Here is a 16,984-nt window from a genome sequence, read left to right as displayed (position 1 = left end):
TGACATTTTACTGCTGACAGGTAGTTGTATGATATCTGTAGAGGTTGATGGAATAACACATCAATATTCAGCATCTTTCAGACATGCTTTCAGCACGAACATCCTCTTTCTCAACTTAAATGTGAATCGACTGTTCTCTTATATATGTGTTTGTTTCTCCCACCCAGGAACCATGAGAAGACTACAACAAGAAGTTGGGGAGCTGAGCAGTGATCTTGGATTTAATTGACAGATTGAGGATGACAGATTTCCATACGAGGAAAGAGAAGCTCAGCCGTGGACTCTCAATCTGAAGGACTTGAAGTGATAGAGTTCATGAGCCACTCCTTATCTCATTCACACCTATGTTAACCCAGGGCCTCCCTGAATCTGATTCAGTGTCTTTGGCTCTGAATGAAAAGGACAGTTATGGAAATCTCGTTGGTGTTTAGTTGGAAAACCGTGAGGGATCTCAGAGGGTAGGACTTGCAGTGAGCGTTCCTCGCCTCAGTTCAGCCACTACTGCAAGTGTCCGACGTTGGGAGTTGAAGTTGAAGCTCACAGTCCTCTTACTGGAAGACAAAAATGACATGTGTTCTGAAGACACTGGTTGACGTGTGATATCCTTTGAGGTGTTGTGTGCAAAACCAGGACAATGACTGGAGGGAAGGATTGTGAGGGAGGGGATGCGGAGGGACAAACCGTACCTGTCCAGGTTCCCATTGGCTGGCGACGCAAGGTGGATCCCAGTGGGGTCATCTACATAAGGTAAGACCACCTCTAGTTTTGTAACGATGCCCGGACATTTAGCTCGGCCTGTAACTCGCGGCCCAAGTAGCGTCAACACGAGCTCTTGTTTGCTTTGCAACCCCCACAGTCCCAGCGGCTCAGTGCTGTCCAGCCTGGACCAGGTGAAAACCTACCTGCTGACAGACGGGACATGCAAGTGCGGCCTCGAGTGCCCACTCATCCTTCCAAAGGTAAGCACTTTTTGGACCCTGCTCGAGATTGCGGCCGTAAGCTGCAACTTGAGTTCAGTCCAAATGAGCAGATGCTATCGAAGCATCACACAAAGCCTTACCCGGAGATTAAGGGCTGGCTCTGAAGTGAGCAGAAGAACAGATGTTTAGTTACTCGGGGTACAAATTTGATCGCCGCTCTAAATTAAGGCCCGTCAATGTCACAATTCATGTGTGTTCCAAATACAAATATTTAGTGCAAAGTAGCCTATTATAATGCTATTGAAATCTCAAAACTGTCCCACGAAAAGATTGTTTGAGACAGAAGATTCTCAAGATGTTTAAGTCCACATTTGCCGAGAGAAAGACACATTCAAACCAGTCTTTATTATTTGCATATTAAAAGAAACATCCATCACACATATATTTAAAAGTCAACTCCCTGCAGCCACATTGATATTGTTGTACCTTGCATTGATGCAAGGTCCATCCAGAATATCAGCTCCTGTCATCAAAAAAGCGCTACAGACGACCACGATGCTACAATAATTAATTTATTCCCCGCTCTATCAAACTGCTGAATCAGGGAGGCAGCTCAGACAATGGACTATTCCAGGCACATGCATCATACAACATGCACTTTATATTGCTGTACACAACACTTTATACGAGCCACACATGGTTTTTATTGAATGTTGGATTGATGTATGCTTCTTGTTTATGTTATGTATGTCCTGACATGAGCTGTTCGTAATGACGTAAAGCAGATTTCTGTGCGAACAGACGATGAAAGTGTATCTTGTCTAAGTAGATATGTATTCAAATGTAAACAGTGCTATTCCCGAGAGACAGGAGCTGAGAGAGGATGTGTCAAGGCGAGCCTGGTAAAAGAAAGCTTTCCTCTCCTCAGGTGTTTAACTTTGATCTGGGAGCTGCAGTCAAACAGAGGACCGCTGAGGACGTGAGAGCAGATGAAGATGTCACCAAACTCTGTATCCACAAGAGAAAGCTGCTGGCTGTGGCAACTCTACACCAGAGTATGGAATTACCCCACCCGTCTCTAACCCTGACTAGTCCGGGGGGAGGTACTGGTCCTTATTCACTGAGTTCTTACAAATCCAGCCTCATGACATTAGTGTTTTGTGTTTTGTTTCCAAATCGACTCCTAAAGGATTCCAGCGTATCTTATGAGCAGTGGAGAATTCCTGTGTTGCCACTGTCCGCCTTCGAACAGTAATTTACTTATTTGTCCTCCAGGTGCAACAGCGATGGCCCCCACACATTCAACTCAACGAGCAATAAGGAATGCATCCCATGAGGCGCTACCGAACTCGGTGGTTCCTGACTGCAAGAACCCTTTCAAAATGTTGATGACGGTGGGGCAACAGCGGCACTACCCACAGGAGCTGAGTGGACCCCAACAGCAGGAGCTTTACGCCGGATACCCTAGACAACACAGACTGGGCAGCAGCGACCCAGGGCCCAGGTCTCCGTACCGCACTGGCTACGGGGGCATGCTGAGCCCACCCTCCTCCAGCTCCCAACTCTACGGGGACGGATCACTGTCCCCCAGGACTGATCCCCTGGGGAGCCCGGATGTGTTTCCACGGAACAACGCCTGTGGCTTCCCTGGGGCCAACAGCCCGAGCTCCATCCACGGCGGCAACAGGACCCCGCTCTCCCCGCCCGGCATGCTGCTCCACGGCTCTCCTGCGGCCCAGTCGTCTTGCGCTATGGCAGGGAGGACTAGCACGCCCCTCTCTCCCTCCATCACTGCCAAAAGCCCGGTCATGAAGAAGCCTCTGTGCAACTTCCCCTCCTGTATGGATATGCCACGCGCAGCATTTCACCACAAAGCCCAGCCAGCCTCTCATTCTGCCCCCCCGCCAGCCATACCTCCCTCATGCACCCTCCAGAAAAAGCAAATGACCTCAGAGAAAGACCCCTTAGGCATCCTTGACCCCATCCCCAGCAAGCCTCTCGGCCAGGCCTCCGCAAACTCAAACCCTTCCAACTTCCAATCTAGTGTCCCCTCTCAGGTACCAATGATGAATGTAAATGTCCCTCCAGCCATTGTCCCCTTGCCAAGTAACCTTCCTTTACCGACAGTCAAGCCCGTGGTTCACGGCGGTCACTTACAGAGGACTGTTGCCGCCCCTTCCATGTCTCCCTCTCCTGTCACCTCCCCTGTGCACATGGCAGGGCCTGCCCTGGGCAGGATGGAGGCTTCACCCCAGCGCTCGCGCTCCTCTTCCACCTCCTCCGATCACGGGAGCTTCGCCATGCCCTCGGGACCCCAGGGCCCGTGCGGAACCATGAAGGTCCCTCCCCGGTCCCCCAGGTCATCCATGGGGTCTCCCCGCCCCACCATGCCCTCGAGCCCCTCTGCCAAGCCTGACCCGCTCCACCAATACAAAGACATGCCCAGTCAGCTGCTGGTGGGGATGAGCAACGCCATCAGCACCCAGCACAACCCCATGTACCCCCCCACCTCGGGCACCAGTGCTCCCCAGAAGGGCCACCCAGGTCTGCTCGGGATGCCCCTGAACCAGATGCTGAATCAGCAGAACGCTGCCTCCTTCCCGGCAAGCAGCTTATTGTCAGCAGCAGCCAAAGCACAGCTAGCAAATCAAAACAAACTGAATGGCGGCAGCAGCAGCAGCAGCAGCAGCAGCAATGCCGGGATGGGCAGCAGCATGGGGAGTGTGGGCGCGGGTAGTGGCAGTGGGCATCCCGGCGCCCTCAGTGGCACTAGGAACGTAGTAGAGGGGCACAGCACTTTAAACCCCATGCTCCCCCCGAACTCCACCATGCTGCTGACCATGACCGAAGGCCAGAGCGGACGGGCCGCCCTGCGGGACAAGCTCATGGCCCAGCAGCGAGACCCGCTCCGCAAGCGCAAGCAGCCCAACAACGTCGGCCACGACGGCATGGTCTTCAGCATGCTCAAGCCCAACATGGGCAGCCCCAGGCCGCCCGGCCCCGCAGAACAGCTTCGGAAAGTGGCCCGGATGGGGGGACTCCCGCCCAACACCTCCATGGCCCAGCTCCTCCAGTCCATGAGCTGCCAGAGCTCCCACATGGCTGGGAACAACCGACCCGTCCCAACAGGCTCTGGTCAAATGCACTACAATGACGGGGCCATGGGCCCTGGAGCCTCCCAGCAGAGCTTACTGGCCCAGCAGAGGCTTCACGGCCAGGGGGAGGGTATGCACTGCCAGGGTATGGACTCCAGGGGCCATGGCCCTCACGGCCAGTTCCCTGGGATGATGAGCCAGATGCAGGCCTCGTCGCTGGGGAACTGTGGCCCCCTGGGGCCGACTGGACAAGTTGGGCCGGGGAACCTGCCACTGGGCCACGCCAACACTAACCCACCACCACTGTCTCACCCAAGTCAGCATCCACAGCAGCACAACCACCTTCACACGTACGGGCGGACTGGCATGTCGGCCTTGGTTCACAACAGCAACGACGGGAGCTGTGGCCAAGCCATCTCTGAGTCAGGTGAGACACTGATCAGGATCATAGTCAGTCATCGTGTCTCGTCACTCTCTGTAGAAGCACATGTCTTAACACCACCACCACTTTTATTTCAGTCGTTGAAATAAATACACTATTTTTACGTAGACTAATGGGTTTATCAGCATTTAGGGTCACTAGCCCGTTGACAAAGACTGCTATGCTGTTTGTTAGATGACGGCGGCCGATAATGTCAGTGTTTCAGAGTAGGTTACTGCTAATTTAACGTCGAAGCCATTGCATCAGGAGGACGGTCTGTGGTTTCTGTTGTTGCCTGTATTTCACAGGCCTTCGTTATGGCACGGATAGCTAATGATTTCTGTCAGCTAATGATTCCCTTTGTGGCGTTGCAAGCATGTTCCCAGCTTAGCGGCAGAACAACTCAGACGGAATCTGCTTCCTTTTTTTTTTTAAAGGGGAAAAAGAGCCGAGATACACTAAACTAAAGAGCTCCTCCTCAGAGCTGGCTGGTAGCTATAGTAACAGCAGAATCTGAATGGAGCCCTGAGTGAAGCCTTTGAAAGGGTTTTAGGTCTGTGTGCCTTCTCTGTACTTCTCTGGCATACTTCCTTTCTTATCTTTTTACCCACATGGTTGGAGTTCACTGAATAAGTAGGCTATGTGCGACGTGAGTATGTTTATTCCCTCACAATGTGTTTGTTAATATCGTCCTAAAGGACATTCGCTGAAGACATGGGGGCGGGGGGGGGGGATAATTGAGAGTAGTTCTACAAAATTATACTCGTGTCATTGACAAGATAAAGTCAGACTCAACATAACGGTGGTCATATAAAGCTAGCTGACACCAGTTAAAATTAAATTATAATCTAACTCCAATTAATATGAAATACGATTGCTGATGTTTGACAGACACGTATACCCGAGCCAAGGCACTCAGAAGAGAATCTCAGTGGCTCAGTTGGTAGAGCACGGCGCTAACAACGCTTAGGTTGAGGGTTTGATTCCCGCTGGGACCATATATACTGAAATGTACGCACTCACTGCAATGTAAGTCGCTTTGGATAAGCGTCAGTTAAATGACATATATATAAATGTATATATATAATGCTTTGCCTTTATATAAGTGAGAAAAATAAGTTGTAAGAAAACGTAGTGTATGGCACTTGTGCAACATTCAGCCTGATAAAGACCATATTTACATACATTAATGTGCCCTGTGATCAGATCATGTATGATCTGATAGCAATCGGATCTGGCCAGCTCACATTTACGCCTTGCGTGAAAATGTGCTATTCATCTGACTTCCTTTTTCCTCACTGTGATCGGATTTTGATTAAATGTCCTATCTCCCGTGTCACATGTCTAGAATGTGGTCGATGGGCCTCTGTGTGCCGGTTGCATGTACACGTGTCCGTGATGCAGCCACCATGCGAGCTCGTCCACCTCCAGATCACAGATCAGACCGCAATCGGGTCACAATGCGTCTTTTTTCCCCATTTACACCTGTCTCTGACACACTCAGGATGCGGACAACTTCTGGACGCACAATGCATTTTAATTCTAGGTGTAAATGGGGTCTTAGCAACTCCACATCGCAACAATGAATGTTAGTCTCCCAGATGAAACATCACAAGAAGACGCTGTGATCTTAAGCAGTTACCATTAACCCGCACTAATAGATCGAGGCCATCAGGAAGAGTGAGGACGCCATTGTTTCGATACAAAATTAATCCCATTTAATAGTTAACAGAGAAACATACACACACACAATAATACAAAAGGCTACTGTAAACAGACAGTTGACCCTTAACTCCACTGGGTTGTGTGTGCCAACGCAGGAGCTGGTGCACTAGGCCTAAACCAAGCCTCAAAGAAGGTTTCCCTGCTCGCCCCTTAAACGCCTACCCAGGGAACAAACATCAGGGACCGCATCAAGAGCGAGGGCCCGCCCGGCGTCTGCTGTGGGGCTTCAATAAACAAAAGCAAACTGCTGCTCGTGCTCCTTTTGTGTAGCTTAGCCAGCGGCTATCCGCATCTGTTTGTGGGCTGCTCTCTGCCTGGATTGGTTGCAAGTGCTTCCCATACCTCATGCCCCAGTGGTACTTTGCCTCCCTCACCCCCTCCCCCCCCCCCCCTCCTTACCCAAACTACCACCCAGCCCCAGCTCTGACCCCATCCCCCGGCCAGTTTATCATGTCCCTCAACCCCCAGCCTCCAGGCAGCCTGGAACAAGCCATGGAAGGCACCACCAATCATCACACAGTTCCCATAGTAACCTCCCTAGCAACCACCATCACTGTATTGTAGCGGGCGGCCACACTGGTTGAGCCCTGGCTCCTGGCCGTAGAGGAGACACTAGAGAGAGAGGGAGAGGGAGAGGAGAGGGAGAGGGGAGGGAGAGAGGGAGAGAACACAGCTGCCCAGCAGGCTCTCCTGCTCCGCAGCATTGCACCAGCTGCTCCAGCCACTACCAGCCTGCCCAGCCACAGGGCCTGTCTGTCTCTCTCACAACAGTCTGCTGTTCCTAGAGCATCTTTGCCCCCCCCCCCCACCACCACCACACCCCCACCACCACCACCACCACACACACCCCCCCCCCCCACCACCCTCCCCTCTCCCTCCTTTACTCACTATTATTTTCAACATTACTGTATGTGCATCAAACTGCTGGATATTTGATGTTGTGTAATTGCTGTTGGGCTTCATATGCTCTATAGGTTTATGATTTGCATATGCAACAATCTCTAATATTTCAGTTCAAATGGGTCACTGAAGTCGTTCAGTTTTATCTGTGTTGGGTCAAGCCGAGCTTTTCTCTGGGTTAAGAGTCATCGAAGGCTAGTTGTGTATTATTGTTGTGAAAGTTATGAAAGCGCCCTTGACTTTTCCATGAATTTTGCTTCGTCATCTCTGCCATTGTTTCCACTCATGAACGTCTGAATCGGTCTTTTGTAATATTGTGAATGACGGACCTTGAAAATCAGTCACTTGCATTATTTCTTATATCAGAGACGGGGGAGTCACGCCTCCGCGCTAAGATGTGTTATGTAAGCCATTGTTTGAGCACAGCTGACGACGTCGAAGACTCGCCACATTGTGACAGTTTTTCTGGGTGACATAATGAGGCTTATTGATTTTAATAAGCTATGAAGGCCCGCAGGTCACAAACTGCCGAATGTAAACACAACTTGGAGGCACTAGTGATTTTTAGAAACAGACGTCACCGTTATGATTGCTAGCAAAGTAATTTGAGCAGTTGCTAAGTGGACAGTAAATATGTTCTGCTTTTGCCCAAGGTTTACTCAGCTTGCAGTTAAGCAAAATTGAGCAATTTATTGGAATGTACTGTTAATTGGCCCCAGTTTTGTTTACGTTCTGCAGTTTGTGACGTCTGGACTTTCATAGTGTATAGCTAGTAAAGATTCCTGTTTTCTCAGAATGTTTCTTAAGGATTCCCCTCTGGTGGCCTGGGGTGGTCCAGGTCCAGTGGTCTAACACCCATGTCGGCATGGGTTCAAATCACCCTCTCCTCCTTACTTTCCTGTCTCTCAGCACTGTCTCTATCCAATAAAATACATTTTAAATATTGTTTTTAAAAAATGAGAGTGGGACTGCCCCACAAAAAATATATATATATATATTAAAAAAAGACTTCCCCTCTGACCTGTCTCACTTCTCCCTGCAACTCAACAGGTGACACGTCATCCCTTAACTGCAGCATGAACAACCCCCAGCTGGATAACCTCCAGCCCCACATCATCATCAACAGCAGCAGTAGCAGCAGCAGCAGCAGCAGCGGTCAGGTGTTCCAGCAGCATGCCCAGCAACAGCAACTCCACCAGGGCATGCAGGCCATGCAAGGGCTCCCTGGCTTCCAGGGCTTGCAGCCCTTTCCCGAAAACCCCTTTCCAGACAACTCCTCCTCCAATCCCATGGCTTGCCTCTATCAGAATTTCCAGGTTAGACAATGTCAATGTGAAGGCCTGAGTTGTTCTCTGTGGATTTTCCAACACAGTCTCCAAATTATTATGTTCTGGGGAATCATTTCTGCAGAATAGGAAATATGACCCGGGGGATCTGAAGATCTGATGCAAGATACGTCAAAGATATGTTGCGTAAGAGTTATGTGTAAGAGTTATGTGAATTACGACTTGTGTTTGGAATTGCAACTTGTGTTTCGGGTGGCTGTATTAGGTATTAAGGTTAGGTTAAGTTGTCAGGGCAAGGCATAAACAAGTACTGTGCGTGGCGTGATTCCAACCAGCAACGTTTGACAAGTCAGCGACTTTCTGCCTGCACCACCTCGCCACCGATCGTATTCTTTGGTCTGCAGAAACGATCCCCCAGAACGTAATCATTTGGGGACTGGGCTGGGATTTTCCAAATGTGTGCTTTATGAAGTGTCGCTTTTTTCCCCCCAATGAACCCTTGTGTTTGTTTCAGGGCTGTTTGCCGGAGACCGCCTCTGTCCACCACGCGCAGATGAGCACTCAGTCGGGGATGACATCACTTCCTGAGGCGCAGGGGATGCTGTCGCACCCCCAGTTTGGGGAGGCACAGCAGGAGAGGCAGACGCAGGGTGAGGGGATGCCCGGCTCCGACAGGCTGCCAGGGGGCGGCGCGGAGTCGGTAGACGCCATCTACAGGGCGGTGGTGGATGCCGCCAGCAAGGGCATGCATGTCGTGATCACGACCACGGTGAGCGGCACCACGCAAGCCAGCCCCGTGCCCGCCCTCAGTGCCATGAGTGCCTTCACCTCCTCCATAGGGGAGCCCGTCAACCTCCCCCACGTCGTCAACTCGGTCATCCACGGCCACCGGGGCCACCAGGAGGGGGACAGCCTGACCCAACAACAACCACAACCACCGAGGACCAGGCAGGCCAGACCGGGCCGTCCCAGGAAGAACTCCGAGCAGGGCAAGAGCACCCCGGAGGGAGGGGAGTCGCACGACTACTTCAGGTCCCCTGGCTGTGGCACGCCCCGGGCCCAGTGGGAGGGGGAGGCGCACACGGGCTTGGACGGCCACGCCACGTGGGGAGGGGAGGAGTTCCTGGAGTGCTCGACTCACGTGCGTAGCAGCCCCTGCATGGAGAGACCCGGCAGCCTGGCACCGGCGCCACCGTGTCCGGCCGACAGCCCGCATGAGCACGGGCTGCCGCTGGCCGCGGACAAGGCCTTCCTGGAGGACGGCTTCCGCTTCAACAGCTGCAACAGGGCGGCCACGGTCAACTACAAGGACAGGTTGGAACAGACGGTGGAGCGCTGCGCCCACATGAACGGCGGCGGGCCCCTGTTCTCTCTGCGGGGCTACGGGGACGTCCTCGGCCCCCCGAGGCAGGAGCTGACGGGGGACGACCAGTCGCCGAGCTCCTCCACCAGCTTGGAGGGCTCCCTCCCGAAGGAATACGTCCACTACAACGGCCACTTCAACGGCTGCGCCCCCAGCCCCTCCGACACCAAGAGCCTGAGCAGCGAGGAGGACCTACGCCACCCGGACTCTCCCTCCTCCGAGCTGCTCCACTACCGTTCAGGCAGGACCTTTAACATGGGAGACCTGGTCTGGGGACAGCTCAAAGGCTTCCCCTCCTGGCCTGGCAAACTGGTGGGAGAGGAGCAGGTACACAGTGCTGCCATGCAACTCAGAGAGCAGGGCAAGGTGAGACACTCGGTACACTGATCATTTTGATGGGACGTCGAGCAGTTGGGTGTTTTGGTTCTTTCTCTCCCTGGCGCTTGCCTGTGGGCACAGAAGCAACAACGGGAGTTGATTGTGGACTCAACAGCCGTCATTTTGTGTTTTAGAAATTAGGAGACGTCGTGAGTCATCGCTTCTTTTCTCAGCGTGACTCTTTTGTCACAGAAAAGCAGTGGTGATGATCGTCATTATGACTCGACAGGTTTGATTGTTTGTGTGCTCTGAAAGCAGAGAGAGAGAGAGAAAGAGATTTATTGAAATAACTGAACATATTTGAATTATGCCTTGTGGGCTTATATAAGGAGGACAGTTGGAGGAGATATTTGAATTATGCCTTGTGGGCTTTATATAAGGAGGACAGTTGGAGGAGATGTGTTAGTTCAGTTTGGGCTGATGTACTCTGGTCTGAATTAACTCACCCAGATGGAGCCGGAGAACCTGAAAACACTCTCTCACGACCTGGAGGCACTCGACAGAGCCGCGAAGAGGAACAGGAAGTAAGTCACCCCATTAAAGGAATACCAGTTGTTACTTTCGCACCACGTTTTGAATTCTCACATCTGACTTTTTGTCGGTATAATCTCCATCACGATACGGAAACCATTTCTCTTGTATGTATCTCTTTTTTTTTTTCAACTGTCCCATACACAGGTGATTTAGTTTTTTCCCCCATTTGAGAGACAGTCCATTCCTTTAAGGGATGGTTCAGCCTATTTTCATGTTGAGGTGAAATATCATCTTACCCTAAGTTGTCCTGTCCTCACAGACCAGTAATGAAAGCTCCTCCTGTTCTCTGCCTAGCGACCGCAGCACAGTCTGTCTCCAACAGACAGGATCCTCACTTAGCATTATTTAAATTACATGCCACAAACTTGTAAGAGAAACTTCAAACAATCTTTAGTAGCAAGTTACGCATGAAAGGATTTATCGAAATGCATACTATTGAAAACTATTATACTAAAACTGTTATACTTTTTATTTTTTTTTGGTCTCAAAATTAATTTGCTCAGTGTGGAACTAATGTTCCTCTCTCTCTCTCTCTCTCACAGCCAAGTTAGCTTCAGGCTCGGTTGTGGGCGGGGTTTTCTACATCAGCATGACAGATTGTTCTATTTATTTTTGCAGCACAAAAACGTTGTACAGAACAATACACAAACATCAGAAATAATAAACAAACGGCTGTAGGAAAAAAATACAGTGGAGTCATTACTGGGAACTAAAACCTAGCCTTCCTTGATTCTATTAGGAGACAAGTTATGTGACAAAAGTTTATTGCATAATATAGCAAAACAATGTCATTTGGAATCTACAGGTTTGTCTGGAATACTGTATAACCGCCACTAAGCTTTGTTTAAAGTTTCTCTGACGAGATTGTGGCATGTGATTTAAACAATGCTAACTTGGGGTCTGTTGGAGTCTTCAATGGTATACACGTCAATAAATCCTTTTTGTGGGTAACTTGCTGCTAACATTTGTTTGAAGTTTCTGTTACAAGTTTATGGCATAAGTTTATGCCATGTCATTTAAACGATGCTGAGTTAGGGGCAGTTGGAATCCTCTCTCTCGGAGACGGAGCTGCTAACTGTTGGCCTGTGCTGCGGTGGTGAAGTAGAGAATGGAGAACAGGAGAAGCTTTCAACAACTCTGTAATATATATTTCACCTAAACATGAAAATAAGCTGAACCGTACCTTTTAATATCTCAGGCTTTTTTCTAGAATAAGGTATTAAAAAAAACAAAAAAAATATCCTACATTTATGAAAATAGACAGTCCAAATATTTCTGGTACATTTTCCATATGTATAATACTGAAAATTCATGATGATGATTAAGAAACGTATGTAAATATTGTACAATAGTGACATGTACAAGCATACTTAATGCACGTTTTTATCATTACATTTTATTGTACAAAACAAAGCAGAATGAAGTGTACAAATGTCTTGAACACATCCCTTTTAATGTCTCAGGCTAACTCCAGCCTAGCTGCTATGAGGGGTTAATAGGACTGACCACAGAGTCACCTGTTCTGCTCTGTGGCCATGTGACTGCTGCCCTCTCTGGCAAGCCATTAGCCCCCTGGCGCTCCCCCCCCCCCCCCTCCCCCTCAGTCACTTCAGGAGCTCTCTTTTCCCTGTGGAGAGGGTTGTAGATGTGATGAATGCCGGAAATGTTAAGCTTCAATCCACAGTGAGACTCATGTTGTCCAAAGTGCCGAAAGGAGAAAAAAAATTATTATTATTAAATGGCTGATAAAGATGTGTTGATGAAGTGTTGTTTCTGCTCCTTTCTTCGACAGAGCTGGGAAGTTGAATAATCATTTAGAAGCTGCTATACACGAGGCGATGAGTGAACTTGACAAGATGTCGGGCACTGTGAGTATAAACAACAACCTTCCCCTGTACGCTTTATTCACAAAGTTCACCTGTGACATGTTTACGATGGAGCGTATAGGTGTGTGTGTGTGTGGGGGGGGGGGCAGCAGCATGTGACTGCTATCACCTGTTGCGTCTTGCTTTTATGACACTGCTCATAGTCTTTAACTGGCTGTTCACCAGTTAAAGAAAAAACAAGGTGAGTTAGTTTTAAAGGTTAGAAACCCAGTCATCCCCTCCTCCCCCGAAGTCTTTCTCTTTCTGTCGCTCCCTTGCTTTCCCTCTCTACATGCCCCCCCCCCGCCTCTCCAGTCTCCCTCTGTACACACTCCTACAGGCTAAGCTGAGCTAAGACATTTTGCATTTACATGTTTGACACTTCAAAGCGACTTACAACAAGTGCATTTGTCTAAAGTAAGTGAATCATCTGTACATCAGTCATCATAAGCAAACATCTAGGCTAGGACCAGGCGCCATTGGCAGTCACAATGCTAGAAAAAGGAAGGATTATTATTATTATATATAATTATTATTATTTCTTTTTTTAAAGACAGCCAGTGCAGATCAAAGGGCCGTCTCTGTGTCAGCAGGGAGATGCCAGTCAGGGGGTTACATAAACAAGCTTCACCACCCTACACCACTGCCCCAACAGCTCACATTTACATCTGAAAGGGTTTCTCTACTCTCAATGTGTCTTGCTTCCCACTCCAAGCAGACAAGCCACACACAACTAGACATAGCCAAGGAAGCTTTGTCAGATTATGATGAGTTTTGTGTATCTCGTTGAACTAGTGTGATAGCACCAGCACAGCAGAGAGCCCAGACATTTAAATCGTCTAGATGTTTTGCGTGAGTGCTGAGATGGGGCTTTTCTTTTTTTTTCTTTTTTTCCCTTTTTTTCCCCCAAACAAACAGTTTGAAAGTGCCAGGATATTGAATGAGCAGATGCCTGACATGGTACTTCAGATATTGAATTTAAAAAATCATTTTGTAGCAGCATTTTATCTTTTGCCGTTTTTTTTGTGGGGAAAAATTATATTAAATAACAACAGGATGCTGTGTCTACAGGTTCATCAGATGCCGTCAAGAGACAGACAGGTCAAGCTGCCCAAACCCAAGAGGAGGAAGATCTCCAGATAACATTGAATGTGTTGGCCCCGAGTACAGTACCCAGCCTTGGAACAATGTTCATATTGCCTTGTAACATGTGAACTCCTCCCAGGTGCTACAACATGGATAGTGGATGATTGTTCCATGGTCTCCCTGACTGACATTGAAGGTGCTGGAAAAGCCAATCAAAAAAAACTGTTTTAAACTGTAAACAACAGTTGCATTTTGTCTACAACTCGCTGAAGAACTATTTTTTTCTAGAATAAGGTATTAAAAAACAAAAAATATCCTACATTTATGAAAATAGACAGTCCAAATATTTCTGATACATTTTCCATATGTATAATACTGAAATTTCATGATGATGATTAAGAAACGTATGTAAATATTGTACAATAGTGACAATGTACAAGCATACTTAATGCACATTTTATCTTTTATTGTACAAAACAAAGCAGAATGAAGTGTACAAATGTCTTGGTTTTTATTCAATACACAGTCAGTATGACTGTATGCATAGGATACGTAAAAAAAGATACAGCCTGAAGCTTTTATATGATTATGTTTAGACATGCTGTTTTTGTATTGAACAGCAGGAGAACAGGCATGATTATGTAATCCATTGATAATGACAGCCTTTCCACACCAGTAAGTGTTCATTAATGTGTCTAAATAGAATGAACTTTACCAGCTGAAAGTGTTTCTGTGCTTCTAACTCAACTTAAAAACGCAGGCATCACTGAAGTCCATTCAGCTGGCGCGCAATTGTCAATTTATTTTATTTTTATTTTTTATTTTGTGGTCATTTTTAAATATGATTTTCAGATGTTGTCGTCATTCTGTCACAGCTATAGCTTTAGGTAGAATAACCAAGCTCAAAAGATACATATAGTATACGACCCACGCGTGGATTGTGAAAGAACACTAACTGCCTAAGCTTCATAAATGGTGAAAGAAATCATCTTGCGATTAGGGGCCTTATGTTTTTGTTGTTATTATAAATTATTTATGTATAGTACTTCATATTTATTTTAAGCTTTACAATATGCTAGATGGCAATAATACTACCAAGAGTTGAAAACTCAAAGCCTTATATGTGTATGTGTGTATATATTATATATGTGTGTTCCTTTTACACAGGAATAGACTACAGTATGTATTCAGTTTCCCATTAACATGAATATTTCCCCTTTTATTTAAAAAGTGTGCTTTTTTTTTGGAACACATAACATTTACAATTATGTTTTACATCAATGCTAGCTTCTTTGTTACAATAGATTGTTAACATGTCCAGAATAGGTGATTGATTGGCTCCTTACAGAAAGTTATGTTTCTCAGTAGAGGTGTCTGTCTCAGGACCATACTATTTATGAACTTGCATGTCTAAAAGGGTAGACAGTGTTTTGTTTTTTGTTTTTTTTCATAGTCAACTTTCAAGCAACATAATTAGCCATGACTATGTATGCAGTTAGTATAAAAAAATAGTAAAGACTAATTGGTTTGTTTTAAAGTTAATAATGACGTGCAGTATTGTGTAGTCAAAGAAATACCTATTTGGGCTTTGACAGTACTGTGACAGACTTTGCTAAATTGATGGGAAAGATCACTAATCCTGAGTCGCGCTCAGATCAAGCTCCGCTGATGGAGGTTGTTAAGACACAGTACAGTATATGCAACTGCTCCGAAAGGCGTCAGGTGAGATTTCACTACTTTCCTCTGGACCGCCTGAATAGAACTGTTGATTCACTACGGAATTATCAATCAAGTGCAATATAAAACATGGAAACTTAAAACGACTAATTCTGCATTTCAAAACGTTCTGCTATTCAGAATGTTCTTCACTGACATATACAGACGTTTTTTTTTGTTACAAACTGTGTCTAAATCAATTTACTGTCATTTTCAGCAAGACCTCTTTCACCCACTCATTCATTTAAAAGATGATACCGTGCTCTATTCAAGCTTTTCACTAAATTGACATGACTGCAGTCAGGAGGGACATGAGCGCTTTTGGTAAAGTTCATTCTGCCCTTGTGCAAATGACATGGAGACCCCGATCTCATGTTCAAACCCCATGTCTATGATCTGTTTTTCAGTTTCACATTTTTGTTGTCTGTTCTGTGTTCAAATGGTCAGTCCATTTCATTCACCTCTGTGTGTGCGAGTGTGTGTGTGTGTGTGTGTGTGTGTGTGTGTGTGGCATGCAGATTTTTTTTTTCTTCTAAACGCTGTGAGCTTGTTTGTGTTTTACTTAATGTTCGTGTCTCCTACCCTTGCTTGCTCTTCTGTTATTATCAGCATTTTGTTGTCAGTGTTGTTTTTCAACATGTAACTAAGTATATATTTTCTCACTAATATATACTTTACAAAAATAGACTTTGTAAAGTATGTTGTGCACTTGATTTAATTTGTTGCATTGATGTGGGTGCTAGGAATAGTTTGTTGAAGTCCATAATTTCTAATTGTTTGGATTTTTTATGATTTTGTGTAAGCAGCATTTTTTTGTAAATATTGTGAACATTACAGGTCATGCAGTGATGTAACATTTGAACAATGTTGCGCAAATGTTAAAGATATTAAAAACTGGTCACTCATACTTGAATTATTTGAATCATCGAAGTTCACTCTTGTTGTAAGCTGTCTTTTTCTTCCATGTACAGATGTTATTTTGTATACATTATATGAAGTTGAATGCATGCCCAATTATCAAATTATATCAAAAAAATCTGATGCATTAGCTACAGGAAATGTCCATTTTAAAACCATCAACCTTTGAAAGAAGGGAGGCAAAAACCCATGGACCATGATCCTGTGAACTTGACTTAGGTCTATTTTCAATCATTTTGGCGGTACTTTATAAAACGGTTCAGAGAACATTTCCATTCAAGTTGAATATCATAACGAAATCCCTGTAGTGTAATTCAAAAATAAGCCTATTATATCTGGGCCTACTTTATCTGTGGTTTTGGGCAATTATGGTTCTGTTATTGCAGTAAAGGGATTTCAGTCTCTGCTACTTAGCACGGGGAAATATACTGGGAATAAATAGAAATATTGTATGTATGTTTATCACTGATTTAACACAACTCCCACCGTCTCTGGTGGGTTGAAGACAGCCGAGATGATAGGCGCAAGGAGAGGGGGGAGGCGAGGGGGGAGGTGGGGGAAGGGGAAGGAGGGGGGAGGCGGGGGAAGGGGAAGGAGGGGGAGTGGTGCTGATGCAGGGGGAAGAGCGCACAGGACGGTGCGGTTTCGGAACTCTGCATCGTCTGTTTTGAAGGATAAGCTTTGCCCGGCCTTTCTCTCTAATAAATGACAACACTACAGTATTTTTTTTTAGGATTTCCATCCGATGCTGTCGGCGGACCATCGCTTACCTTCTGA

The 16,984-nt window shown here is 46.8% G+C and overlaps 1 protein-coding gene across 1 annotated transcript; it reads left to right on the top strand.

Moving 5' to 3' along the window:
- Positions 1 to 634: 634 nt before the first annotated feature.
- Positions 635 to 16,196, top strand: mbd5 (methyl-CpG binding domain protein 5; the record flags this gene model as incomplete). The annotated part of the gene is made up of 9 exons (XM_083684951.1): positions 635 to 747; positions 857 to 959; positions 1,849 to 2,023; positions 2,196 to 4,442; positions 8,112 to 8,377; positions 8,862 to 10,076; positions 10,539 to 10,612; positions 12,415 to 12,490; positions 13,559 to 16,196. The coding sequence occupies 9 exons, from the start codon at positions 635 to 637 to the stop codon at positions 13,628 to 13,630; spliced, it is 4,341 nt and encodes a 1,446-aa protein (XP_083541077.1). The 3' UTR covers positions 13,631 to 16,196.
- Positions 16,197 to 16,984: the final 788 nt, after the last annotated feature.

This window comes from Argentina silus (assembly GCF_951799395.1).
Source record: "Argentina silus genome assembly, chromosome: 14".
NCBI lineage: Eukaryota > Metazoa > Chordata > Actinopteri > Argentiniformes > Argentinidae > Argentina > Argentina silus.
The sequence above is the reverse complement of the archived record's forward strand: the minus strand, read 5'-3'. Positions and strand labels throughout refer to the sequence as shown.